The 14,388-nt window shown below is 38.6% G+C and overlaps 1 protein-coding gene across 1 annotated transcript; it reads left to right on the forward strand.

Annotated features, from left to right (window-relative positions):
• The first annotated feature begins 860 nt into the window (after nucleotides 1–860).
• LOC146478673 (protein MEMO1-like) lies at nucleotides 861–11,875 on the forward strand. Its single transcript, XM_085112267.1, has 9 exons — nucleotides 861–1,000; nucleotides 1,113–1,194; nucleotides 1,306–1,374; nucleotides 4,054–4,166; nucleotides 4,895–5,006; nucleotides 6,367–6,509; nucleotides 9,034–9,116; nucleotides 9,861–9,965; nucleotides 11,234–11,875. The coding sequence occupies exons 1-9, from the start codon at nucleotides 952–954 to the stop codon at nucleotides 11,375–11,377; spliced, it is 900 nt and encodes a 299-aa protein (XP_084968393.1). The 5' UTR covers nucleotides 861–951; the 3' UTR covers nucleotides 11,378–11,875.
• The last annotated feature ends 2,513 nt before the right edge of the window (nucleotides 11,876–14,388 follow it).

The following is a 14,388-nucleotide window of genomic DNA, read 5'->3' on the forward strand; positions in this document are numbered from 1 at the left end:
TCCGAACAGATAATTTACCAAAACGATCCGTTGGGTGCCCCTGACTCACTACCAAAGAGCAATCAGTAGTACCGTCATAATGTCTGAATAACGCTGACCCCGGGCGCTGACCCTGGACACTTTTCACCTTATATTATACTTAAACACTTGCACCTGTACATCTGCGATGATGGGTAATGCCCTTTGCAGATGATATACCGTATTTACTCGAATAAGCGCCGCGGCGCTTATTTAATTTTTCGTGTCTCATGTGCGGCGCTTATTCGAGGGCGGCGCTTATTTGAGGGCGGCGCTTATTAAAAGGCTCATACCACATAGCCAAAACATTTTGATTGTACAAGCAAACGCTGACAATCTCCTTACTGCAACAGTTACAGGGAAGAGAAAGAGGGAGGTTGGGCTTCTCTTACCGGCAAAGTTTACAGCCTTCCGACACGCAAGAACTGAAGAACGCGAACATTTTGAAGAGAGAACTAAATGAAAGAGCATCAAGATATACTCACTTCGAACTGAAAACATCACTATTGATGAAAATAAATTCCCATTGTTGGCTTAGAACCGCATTGCAGCGATTACGGTGTATTTTTATCATCTTATGGAAATACTCAAATAATCGCCGCACCGGTGCTGCGGCGCTTATTCGAGGGCGGCGCTTACTAACCATTCCGCTCCATGTGCGGCGCTTAATCGAGGGCGGCGCTTGTTCGGGGGCGGCGCTTATTCGAGTAAATACGGTACTTAGACTTCTGCGTAAGTAAGGCGATTCACGTGTTTCAATTGAATATGCAATCACAACAAAGTAGATAAGCGGTTTATCGTCATCTGCTCATGTGCTGCCCCATTCCCTCGCGGTTACGTCACCTTGCATGTATCTTTTTTCGTGATTTCTTTTGTGGACAAAACATTTTTCCATTTTCGCGCAGGGTTTAGTACATCTGTTATCGAAGTATCATGTCTACCCGTCGAGCTAGTCATTCAGGAAACTGGTATTCTAACAGCGGTATGAAAACTTTGGGTCAAATGCGTGTTATTTGGAAGTGACCGTCAAACAATACCGGTGTTCTTGGATATAAAATTAAATCTTTTGTTAATTTTTCTCTGTGAAATTTTAGCTCGGGAACTTAACTCGCAGCTGGAAGGTTGGTTATCTAACGCTAAACCTTCGTTTCGACCAGCCAAGGCTATCATAGCACCGTGAGTATATGCCATTTTACCGAAATTCTACCACGTAAAAGATGAACTTGTGTTTGTGTGGAATAATCTGTTGTCGTTCTAAAAATAGCTCTGTTCGTTTCTTCTACAAAGGCACGCTGGCTACACCTACTGTGGATCATGTGGGGCGCATGCTTACAAACAAGTGGACCCAAATAGAGTGTAAGTTAGTATGACACAGTATCAGTTAGATTCCTGCACAAAAGGACACAAAGAGGAAGACGAACTATATTTAGCTAATGATGTTTATGTTGAAAAAAGGGGGAGTCCGAGTTAAATATTCATGCCAAGAACTAACAATAAACAGGATGCCTATATGAATTTTGTAGGAATCCATTGTACACTCTTGTGTGGCTTTTGTGAAAAGAGACAGAATCTGTTGAAAACAAGTTATTGATATAGGCTTACAAATACCCTTGAATTCCCTTGAACCCTCGGTTCAAAACACGAGTTCTCCCAACTTGTTATGTATATCTAAATCTTACTTATCTGCTTGGTAAAATCTTGATATGTTGTAAATAAGAAATGCGATGTAGATCACTACAGATGGTGGAACATCAACACAATTTCCTCAAGTTGATGATAATCATTCTTATATTTTCCTGCTTGCTTCACAGTGTATTCCTACCCCAGGGGGGTACTTGGGTATAAACGTGACAGGGGGGGGCCCGACGGAGCCTAATATTTTGCTCCCCCCCCCCAAAAATACATGGACCTTATATTGAGCTCCCAAAAAAATACAGGACTCCGGCTACATACAGATTATTCAAATCATGCTTTCGAGTCTTGCGGGAACTTTGGCTTGAATTGCGGTAGAACTATAAGCCTGGCAGAAATTTGAACCCAAAAAAATACGCGCAGATTTTTCAGACCCAAAAAAATACACGGTTAAATCTTCAACCCAAAAAATACAGGAGTTGAAAATTTTAGACCCCAAAAAATACGTCGGACCCCCCCATCACGTTTATACCCGAGTATCCCCCATAGGATTCCTACTTGTATTGTAAGCAGAAACCAGATGTTTATCACTATAATTAGGTGGCATATCAATATGGCATCCCTAAGTTGATGATTTTGTAAATTCTCACCACCTGCCTGCTTGAAGATATCTTGATACTGTAAGGAAAAAGATGTTGATTCCTGTCAGGGAAATTACCAAGAAAACAAAAAAGTTTGATGTATAATGTGCCATTTTAATGGGGTTGTGCAGAAACCAACATTTTAACAAGAATTGAAAAAGCAACTTTTGTGGATCCATTTTTTTTATATATAAATTTGCAAACTTTTCTTAAGTAGCATTTTGCACAACTTTCTTCAAAATATTTAAGTTGGCAATCCATAAGATACAATGGAAAGCTATGGAGATGTGGGGGTAATTACCATTCTTCTGGAATTTGTACAGTTTGGTTTGATGCCAAGGCATGTTTATTTCAAGCATAGGAAGCGGGCAGAGTCAGCTTTAATTCATATGTATTTTTTTAATTATATTTTATTTATTGATGTTTAGCAATCCACCTGTTATTGTTAATATATTCTGTTTTTATTAGCATGTTCAGCTATATCACTGTGTATCTTATTGTCTCAGTTGAAGGAATATATGTTAACTCTTCATTCTTTGTTAGATTTGGAACAAGAAAAGTCAAAGCATAGCTACAGAATTTGCTCTCAATTTTAAGCCTGAATTTCATGACTGTAAATTGTTTGAACCCAGGAGCCATGTCATAAGGACGTAAATTATGATCATTCAGATGAGTGTAGTCCTAAGAAGGACTGTTTGAGGTGACAGTGACTGACATTTCGCCAACCTGAGTGGATGTCATCATCAGTTACTTTGATTCTGATGATGACTCCTGCTGCTCAGATTGCCGAAACTTCAGTCAATGTCACCTCAAACCGCCCTTCTTAGGACTACACTCATCTGAATGATCATAATTTATGTATTTATGACTAAGAAGATATAATGAAGAGACAAAATTCTCTGTTACTCCGAGTTTCGTGCTCACGCACTCATCAGACAGTATTTAGTGGAGAATAAACCTGCCAAGTTATATATATACACGCGTCTATTGATTACAAAAAGCAGGGCAGTGCGGTTCTAATTACAATTTGGTTTTGAGGAAAAAACTAATAGAGTGTTGTTTTTGAGGTTGGGGTCGGCAATAATTATCATTAGTTTCTCTGTTATTAGTTAAGCATAGGTCGCATCGTTTAGAAATGTTGTTGTAGGGTCTTGCACGGCTGATTATAGTCCATTTCAAAGCTCTACACTTAAAAAGTGTATTGAGCACTGTTTAACGGCTTTAGCCACTTTATTACACATGTATTTATGACTAAATATTATTTAAGGTGGTTCTGATACTCTCCTGAGTTTTTTTTCCAAACTTAGAAAAATGATGGATCTGAATATGGTGATCTTGGTTCCTTAATATAAACCACTTACAGCTAAAATTAGGAGTCTTTTTACCAACCCCCCCCCCCCCCCTTCCCACTAACGTGTGTTTGAATCACATACTTTGCATTATTAAGGGTAGAGTTTGTTGTTGACTCTAGCCTTTCTCTGAGGCTTTTTTGCAGGGCTCTCCAGTTTTCCTCCCTCCAAAAAAAATATTTTTTGTCCTGAAATTATTTGGATAAAGATCTGGATAATTTTTGACACTACTCAAGTCATTTAGTTCTCACTATACTAAGCAGTTTTTTTTTTTTTTGCCTAATTAAGTTAATTTTTGTGCTGTTTTCATGTACTTTAAATTTGTGGCAAATTAAAGTGTTTGTTAAACCAGCATTATATAATGATGTGACTGTAATATTAAGAACTTAATATTCCTGTATTTGTTTATTTAGAAAGCGGATATTTATCCTGGGACCCGCTCATCATATGACTTTGCCTGGCTGTGCTGTAACAGGGTTAACGCAGTATCAGACCCCGTTGTACGATTTATCGGTAGACACTGCTAGTAAGTGTGGATCCTTGTTGTATTATAGTAAAGACCTTCTTTTAGTTACAGTTGTAATACATACATACATTTATTATATCTCTCAGTTAGTACGCGCGGTGAGATAGCTCAATTTTGTCGGCTGTATTTCACTGAATGACCAACTAAACTTCAACTAGTTTCCTTTCCCGTGCGCCTGATTAACCTCAGAGATTGAAGAAATATCTTATTAACCTCGTTTTCTCGGTTCGTATTGTAAGTTACAGATGTGGTTAGCTTGGCATGATTCTCTGAAGGGCTTCTGAGTGAATGAGACCACAACTCTGCTGAAGTCAATGGGACTTGCTAAGTACTGGGGAAATGCATGTACACATACACATACACACGCATTGCCAATTTGGTCAACAGTTCACTCGCTCGTCTAGTATATTTTTTTTCTGTGAGCATTCATTAACTTGACTGTGGCTCACTGACAATGTACAGTTCCAGAAAATATCCATACTCTCTCCACGGAAGGTTATTATGTTTTGCACCCCCTAGCCTTACCCCCAGGAAATTCTAGCTTTGCTTCAAACTATGCTTCTAAAATTTTGGCTTCTAATACCCCCCTCCCCTTAAGAATTTGCAATGACCTTCCATGTGGTGGGTATGGATTTTTTCAGGAACTGCACAACATCAGCATACAGAACAACGTTTTGAAGTTAAGTTTCAAACTGATGAATCCTATTCCTTTGGTTTGCTTCATTCAGTAATTGATGAATTGTTAGCAACGGAAGAGTTTGATAAGCTGAGTAGGCATGATGATGAAACTGAACACAGTATAGAACTTCATCTACCATACATTGCTAAAGTAATGGAAAGGTAAAAACTATTACTTGCTTTATTTAAATCTTGTTAGAACTTCCAAGTAGAGAAAAGGTTATATAGTGGTTTGTGTATCAGACTGAAGGTTATTGGAGTGTGGATATATTCGGCTAGCTTACAAGGAACCCAACTAAGGGAGTGTTCATTATTTATGGGGAGAGGGGGCTGGCAAATGGGGAAATGGAACATTTGGAACTTTTTGTACCCCCCTCAATGATGAAGGATAACTCCCCCCCCTCCCAGCTAGAACATGTAAACGTTTTTAACCCCCCCCCCCCCCCCCCAATGATGCATTTATCATCAAACCATACTCTCATACTCCACTTAGCGCTTTACTTGCCTGCCTTTTGCTTGCTCCACTAGCAGTAGAAGAAACTATCACGTATGTTAATGTAAAGGTTGAAGTGATACAGAGTGCAATCACTTGTCTGGAAAATACCACAAGGCAGCTAAAGAGGGTGTTTGTGCAACTGGCAGACACTCAAAAAAAAAAAAGTGGAGTGAGTAGGAGGCAGAGAGAGGCCAAGAGAAAGGCAACACAGGGGAAAGAGAAGAGAAAAACTCTGTGCCAAGCTGCAGTTGTGGAGTCCTTGACTGGGCAAACTGCAGAAGAAGTTATATTGCCATTGTCAGATCGTCTGCCTGCAAAACACTAACAGCCTTCACCCAACCGTTCTAGTGAAAGGCCTAGATCAACTTATTTCTGAGGGCGGCCTATCTGTTGGTGCAGCCAGTGAAATCCAAACATATCTAACTAGCAAATCCATTGAATGGAACCCGTTTGCTGTGTAAACTATTGGTGTGAGATTATGGTCTGATTTACTGTGGTATAAGTACATTAAAATATAATGTCATTAAACTAATGATATCAACCTTCAAACTTTTTTGCCCCCCCCCCTCTTCCTCAGATCCAGAGTAAAACCTTTCTGACCCTCCCTAAATAGGGGAGTAAACATCGCTTGCCCCCCCTCCTCCCATTTGCCAGCCCCCCCCCCCTCCCCATAAATAATGAACACTCCCTAAATGCTGGGTATCCCCTGATGGACTTGCATCCCATCCAGGGGGTGAAGTAATACTCCTAGTAACTTCATGCTGGGTATTCTGTGCTGGACTTGCATCCCATCCGAGGGGAGAAGCTAGTCAAGAAGTAAATACTCCTAGTCTTTTCTTTCTGGGTATTTTGTGATGGACTAGCATCACAAAACGTTTTGGTGGGTGGGTAATGAAGAAGTGAAGTGGGGTTGACTGAGAGAGGCAGACTGCTGACTTACAGAGGACTGTTTCACCAAAAATATAGCAATTTGTGAAATTAGTTTAATTGTTTCTTATGTGTGTGTATTTTGTCTTCTTGTTGCAGTAAAAGGGATCAGTTTAAGATAGTTCCTATCCTTGTTGGCTCATTAAATTCTGAAAGTGAAGCCAAGTATGGCAAGATTCTTAGCAAATATCTTGTCCAGCCAGAGAACTTTTTTGTTATCTCATCAGATTTTTGCCACTGGGGTAAGTGCTTTGACTTGAGCAGCCAATAATAGAAAGATAGAGAAAAGAAAGATTGAATTTAGAAGGAGATGTATCAGAAATAAACTACAGCCTGATTTGACCGTGCCACAAAGGGAAATAACTTGAAAAGATTGGCCAGTATTTTCAAGTTGCAATCCAGTTCCATCCTGCAGGCCATTAGCTTCCCACGCAGTCCTTTTTATGGGACTCATATTACCTCCTCCCCACAAACGCCTGCTTACCCAAGCGCCACATTCCTTTCCCATTGTTTTAGTCCCCAAGCACCCTAGCCAATCACCATCGAGGCACTGTCTAATGATATCAAATCAAATTGCTGTTTACAATGGCCGCTTCCGTTTCCCGCAAGCTTTGAGCGATGCGGGAGTTAAGTTCGAATAAGTATATTTATTTTTCACCTCTGGAATGGCTGGTCAATTGTGGTCATCGCTGAAATGTCAAAACAAATATCAAATGTGAATACAAGCGCTTTTTTTGCGGCGTTTTGACAGCGTTATCTGCTGGGAGAGTCAACTTAAATCCGGTCTTCAGGAAAGTGTAATCGATCTTCCTCGCCTGATCGATTTGACATTCGGTGAAGATATCACCTCTTTAATACTGGTGCGGAAACGCTGGAGCAGCTTTGTTTGTTTTTACGAAGTGCTACGAGAGACTAACTCGATCCGAGAAACCAAAGAAGAATGCAGAAGGTATCAAGAGGAGATCTGCAGTATTTATCAGTCCATTAAAAACTATTAAATGGAATGTTAAAAGACAAAGAGCCGATCAACTTGTGGTCCGTGTGGAAAATGTCGCACATGCCCCCGAACAAATTGCAACAACAAAGCGAGTTTCAACTGCAAAATCTTTAAACTTTACCGACATATCGGTTAATATATTGGTTTCCTCCACACCGACAAGGTCGACAAGATTGAAGGCAAAGCTTGATAAAAATTTAATATTAAAGCGACTTTGCGTAACCAGTCGGCAAATTAACGAAAATTCTGCTATTTCCCGTCACAAATTTTTTGCCGGATTGCAGTCAGTTGATAGGCATTTAAACAAGAAATTTTGAACGTAGGGTACACGGTGCTCAAAGCTCACTTAAGCTCGGTCAAGTTCTGTTTCTGCCGTGATGTTTTTCACTGTTCTCACGAGAGATGTCTGAGGTCAAGGTCAACCTTCCAGATTTTAGAAGGTTCACTGTGATTGGCTGAGCGGCGGAAAGGAATGTGGCGCTTGGGTAAGCAGGCGTTTGTGGGAAGGAGGTAATTCGAGTCCCCTAAAAACGACTGCGTGGGAGGCTAGCAGGCCATCTGCAGCCAAAGATAATTAATCCAAGTTCCTTTGCAATAGCAGAGTCTAGACTATAATAATTTTAACGTTTCCATTCACACAAATATTTATTATGGCAGTTCAAACAGCCACTAAAAATTGGTGACACTGCCCCTTTCATTTCTGTTACTTGGAAGAAAATAAAATACAGTGACTATTAAAGCGCCCCTAACCCTTCAATTTGTTTTCTTTTGGTAGATTTCCATATCTGTGAAGAACCCAGTTTCGAAAATTTTTTTTCAGAAATATTGAATCCTTTTTATTTTACGAGCCCTAAAATTTACTGAAATTTTTAAATTTTTGCACGCTTTCAGCCCCGCTGGACAAATTTTTGTCTCCTTGGCTCATTTGGAATGAGTCAATGAGAAGCCTCTGATATTTGACACTTTCTTAGCTGTGACGTAAGAAAAGGACACCAGAAGGATTCAGAAGGAATCTTACACATGCTGATTCCCTTCTCTACATTTCAAGAGTTGCTGCATCCAAAAACCACACATTTTTCAACCATTTTCTCTGTTTACAATTGAAGCATTACCGCGAATCTTCGGATCTTTTTGCACGATGTCCTTTTCTTACGTCACGCTCCATATTTGGCCGAGTTGGGGACTAATGCGAACGATAGGTGAAAATATCGAGAAGACTGCCTTCACTTCTAGCGCTCGTAAAAAAAAAGGATCCAATATTTCTCAAAATTTTTTTTCGAAAATTAGTTCTTGAAAGATATGGAAATCTACCAAAAGAAAACAAATTGAAGGGTTAGGGGCACTTACTATTAAGAATTTACCCTAATGATAATTACTATTGTAATAATTATTACAAAATACCTGGAAGAATAACTCTTTTAAGCCCTAGCAGTGATCAGCATCAAATTTCTCCTGGTACTATCAATGGTTTTTCAACTCCTGAGGTCAGGAGAATTGAGAATATGATCACCCAAAGTGAAGATGCTTGATACTTCAATAACTTCTTCTTTTCTTTTATGAGAAAAGTATGGGGACAAGATTGGAGAATTTTTTTTTTTCAAGAAACACAAGAGGGGAGGTAGACCAGGAAGACTTTTAAATCACACAAATCTCCCTGTTAAACCCTAATGCATAAACTGTTCAGCGATTGATTTCTTGCAAACTGTTACAGCCGTTTTTGCTGTAGTTTATGTTTGACTTATTGCCATGCAATGATATTCCAATTTCAGGAAAACGTTTTAACTTCACATATTTGGACAGAAGTTACAGTGAGCGTCAAATTTATCAATCTATTGCGGACCTTGATAGAAAAGTAAGTGGACAGTTTAAACTTAATGTAATACAGTGAAACTTCTATTAAGCGGACACCTTCGGGACCTTCCCAAGAGTCCGCCTAATAGAGGTTTGTAAAAAATTGCGCAATGTTTGTTAACGATTAACATTCAACGGCTACTCTGTACTGTGATAAAGTTCCATTTCGTTAAGGAAGCTATCCAGAGTTCAAGTTCAATACCTTTCATTACCAATTTTAATTAGTGTTTTAAATCCAAAAACATAACAGGAAAACAGTAACGATAATACGCACGGTACATGGGCTCTTTCAGTGTTTGTACAAATTAGTTATTTCTAAAGTAATGTTGGTGGCTATGTTGGTGTCCACCAACATGGTGTCCCATACCAAACTCTGTAATTTTCTGTGGTACATTTTCTCGAATAACTCGATTATGAGATATCGCACAGCCCCGTGGCTTTCACACGTTGTTTATGTATCACTCTTCTACAACATATAAATTTCTTGACTTTATCTATTGAATGGTTGAGGATTTCATTTTTTTTACTTGCGTGACGATGTGTGAGGTGAAAACCACCAATTGATTTGTCTTTATTAACCGACTACTGTACTTTCAAGGACGTCAAAGAATCTGCTTATAATATTAAAAAGATTAGTATGCTTAATAAATAATATATTAATTATTTCCTGTTTGCGGGCTCTACGTAAATTTACAAATGTGGGTTTCCACTTGATATTGTCACTGCATATTTCCTTAATTCATAGGGTATGGATGTTATAGAAAAGTTAGACCCTGGAGGATTTTGTGAGTATTTAAGGAAATACAGAAACACAATATGTGGGAGACATCCCATAGGTGTGCTACTCAATGTAAGTGTACTGTTTATATTTTATATTTATTGTGATTATATTACAGTCAAACCTATATTTAACAAATCGACGGCAGTTTTCTATGGTCTATTTAACAATTATTCCACGAGCGCGCGTTGGATATGAGATGATAGATAGCCAACGAGGCGCGTAGCGCCGAGTTGGCTATAATCATCTCATATCCAACAAGCGCAAGTGGAATAATTGTTTTATTAAAAACAATCAAGAAATATTGCTAGATCTAACTGATTTCGCTGTGAGAGAAGAACCAGCAGACAATTTAATGGCCGCCATTTCTTGGCTATGGTATAATTGCTCATATACCATGGCCGCTCAGCCAATCAAATCCCTTGAATTGCATTATACAATGATCCAGTTTTTAATAAACTCTTATAGACCATAAAATGACGTCAAAAAATGTTCAAAACTCAAGTGGAACCACGAGCCGCAGGCGAGTGGTTTCACTGCCAAGTTTTGGACATTTTATGGTCTACAAGAGTATAGACCATAGAAAACTGCCGTCGATTTGTTTTTTACAATAACATGGAAAAAGTACGAGCGTAATTGGCTATTTTTTTGTTGAGAAAGCGCGCGCGTTACATCTGACGTCATTTTTATTGTCTGTACTCTTATAGACAATAGCTATGAGCCAATCAGCGCACGGGAATTTGGACAGTCATTGTAAAATAAACAATGTAACTCAGACAGCTTTATAATACAGCTTGACTTTTAGCACTGGTTCAAAGAGACGTCAATAAAATCAAAAAGTGAATACTTTCTGACATGCAGGAAGACCCACACAAGACAAGTTAGCCACAAAGATATGATAACATACTAGCGACCTCCAAGACTGCTCAGATCTTTGTCGGCAAATTAACTACAAGTACCAAGAATTAAATCAAATACAACAACATATGGAGACAGAGCGTTCAGTATAGCAGCTCCCTTGTTATGGAACTCTCTTCCCAGTCCATAACTTTATCACTTACTGTAAAAGACTTTAAACATAACCTCAAGACTTAGATATTTAAATCTTCTTTCCATTGATTTGTTTGTCATTCTTTTAATGGTTTTATTTTATTAACATCCACTATAATTATTGTCAATTTTGACATTATACAGTATTGTAAATATTTAGGTACGATTTTTTGCAACTTGTCTTCTTAGAAAAATTGTAAAGCGCTTAAAGACTTGGCGATAACTGCTATATATGCTTTGTTTATTTAATTTTTTTGACTAACTACAAGGTAAAACTCTTTTTATTTTAGGCAGTGGAGGTCTTACGGCAGATGAATGGCGTAACTCATCCATGGACATTAAAATTTATTTACTATTCACAGTCTAACCATTGTCGTGACATGGACGACAGTTCTGTCAGCTATGCTGCAGGAGTGCTGTTTTCAAAACCATAGAGATGTTTAAATCAGATTAAGCTCTGCTAAAGTATCTTTGTGAATAGTTTGCAAGGTTTTGTGCGCTGGAATGCTTGACTTTATAACTGTGCAGTACTATGTATATTTATATACATTTATTATTAATAAGCTAACAGTCGTTTTATTTTTCTAGTGGAACACTGATCTTGTTAATACTTTTAAGACTTATTTGCTGTGTTTATCAGTTTTTCTATGTACAGAATTTTCTTTGCTTTCAACTTTCATCACCTTCAGTTTCTTTCCATTAACTGTAAAGGAGATATGAACAGCTTTTAAAACAAAAATTAATTGCTGAGAGAAGTTAAGAGTTATTTTCTGGAATGTCCAATGACTTGTTCTAATACCATGGCATTTTTAGTGTCATTCAAAGGAAAACTATTTCAAAATATTGCGGCCATGCTCAAAGTTGCTATTTTGCTGAAAGATTTAATGTTCAATTTTTTTTTGCACGACATGAAAATAAAGTGGTCTCACTTGAAATGTGAAGTGTTTTTGATGATTTCTCAAATATGATGGAAACTGTTTCAAAGTTCTAGTTTAATATGGAGATATTTTATTGGGCAGCAATCATTTTGGCAGACATTATTTCATACTAACTGGGAAATTGTCGCAACTATTGTATAGAGACATGACCCACCAAACTACACCAACAAAAAGATTGTCGATGGTCTCTGGTTGTATAATCCAATTTTGCATCTTTAAAGATAATGTTATTGTATAGCCGTGCCTCAATCAGAAGCAAAAACTGAGAAAAAGAAACCACCCTTTTAGCCACGGAGGCTTTTTTTCTCTGACTGAATATTAATGTCCCATCTCACATTTAGTAGGCTTGAGGAACAAAGACCGGACTCCAGAGAGCAGCAGAAATCAAGCCTAAAATTTGGAAGCCAGTAAATTTTGTCTGTGGGGTTTATCAGACACAGTCGCAGCTCTCCTTGCGACCACTCTCGTAAGTGACCAGCTCTAGTAACAACCACCATTGTAAAACCCCGTTTGAATTGTCACTGAAACTCTGTAATCAAAAGCTCTGGTAAGCGACCGCAACCTCTTTTGGGTATTACCAACTGGTCTTTTCCTTTGTTTTTAAGCTCTCGTAGGCAACCACTAAAAGATTCTGATACGTATTTCGGCAACTCTTTCATAAAAGTATCCACTTCGTTTTCACATTTACAGTTATATAGCACTGCCTAATAATGTTCGTAGATAAAGATCTTGAATCTAAAATCCAAGATGATTTACAGCTGAATCAAGAATGTTACCCAGAGACTGAGGTAGAAAGCTTTATGCTGAAAGCTCTGGTGACCGCCTTCTATTGTTTCAGCTTTTCGTCGCTTACGAAAGTGCATTCTCGTAAGCGACCAGCTCTAGTTACGACCACTTTTTCCAATTCCCAAGGTGGTTGCTTATGAGAGCTTCGACTGTAGGTGGCATCTTTTGCAACTTTCTTGGACCAAAACAAGGCGAGTCCTCACCAGGCACACATCATGAACACTCCCCTAAAAGACATAAGTATGCGGGGGAAGTAGACTACCAAGCGTAGAAATCATGAAGAGAAGTTGGGGGGGGGGGGGGGGTTAGAGCACAAAGTAGTAGACACCCAGAAGAAGGTCAGCGTTTCATTTTGTGATTCAACAGAAAAAAATGTGGAAAATAAGGGAAAATTGTCAATGTTACTCCACTCCCTGTACAGGGTATTTTACATATGCTATGTGATCAGTTTTGTGAGCTGTTCATATTTTTTTGTCTTGGCCACTTGCTTTCATCTACGCCTATCCCACACATTAAAACTTTAAAGATGGCAGTTTATTTTAGCGAGGAAGAGAACTCATTGAGCAAGTTTGTTTAGTCCAAATGTAGAATTTCCTTTGTGCACTTGTGGACCTTGACTTTACCTTGGTTACATGTGAACAAAGAACTTTACCAGTAATTCTACATCTGGACCTCGTCCCTGATCAATAACTAACAGTTATTGTCATGGATGCAGTAAATGTCTTATTGGCTATGCAACTATCTATTCAGTGTTAACAATAACTGGTTACTGCATTCTGCTTATGTGTGATAGTTGACGAGGGCCAGCTATCAAACAGAAATCAAGAGCAAAATGTGCTCTATCATAATCTTAATAATCTTAAGAAATGTAGATGACTATTTCACTGTCACTTGAAATGGGAAGTTTGCTTATGTTTAAACTGCAAGGTTGGTTTCTTTTGCCTATTTACTTCTAGGATAGTCTAACTTCCAATTGAGTAGTGGGAGTGCAAGCAAGGAAATTGCAACTGCAATGCCAAACACAAAACACCATATAAACTGCTTTCTAGAGTGATTTCCAGAACTGGCTGGCCAGAACTGGACGGGCCCGTCTGTAAATCAAATACCCCCTATGTCAATTTGAAGGTGCTGCAAAGTCTTGACCGGTCTGGCGGGCCAGTCTGACAAATAGAGGGTGCCCTTGATTTAATTACTGAAAATGGCTGTGCATGTTTTGTAAAGTCTGGATCAACACCCTACAATAGATGTGGCATTGGGTGATTTTACTTACTAGTCTTCTGGGAGGTATGCTGAAGGACAAAACTGCACATTTATTTTTGGTTGTAGCTGTCATGACAATGACATGGAGCAACCTCTTCAGGAATTTTCCTCTCAATGAGGATAATAGCAATAATTTATTGCTTAAATTATTATTATACTGTTTGGTTCCCACCTTTCTTCCAACTTAGATGACATCTGTCAGTCAAGTAGTCTCTACGCGGCCGTTATTAGGGTTGTTACCCAACACTTCTAGTGTAGAGAAGCGTTGCGTGACGACCCTAATATTGGCTCTGTAGGAGACTATCAGCCAAGTCAAATTTGGTGAAAACGAGTTGTTTGAATCAAAGTAACTTGTAAATTGGTAATCACGAATTATCATCAAATACAATTGATGCCAATGCCTTGCAGTCTTAACTTGCATACTTGATCATTTGTATTTACATAATTATTGTACATTTTGT

The sequence above is a fragment of the Pavona decussata genome, unplaced genomic scaffold (assembly GCF_977016875.1).
Source record: "Pavona decussata unplaced genomic scaffold, jaPavDecu1.1 SCAFFOLD_64, whole genome shotgun sequence".
In the NCBI taxonomy this organism is placed as follows: domain Eukaryota; kingdom Metazoa; phylum Cnidaria; class Anthozoa; order Scleractinia; family Agariciidae; genus Pavona; species Pavona decussata.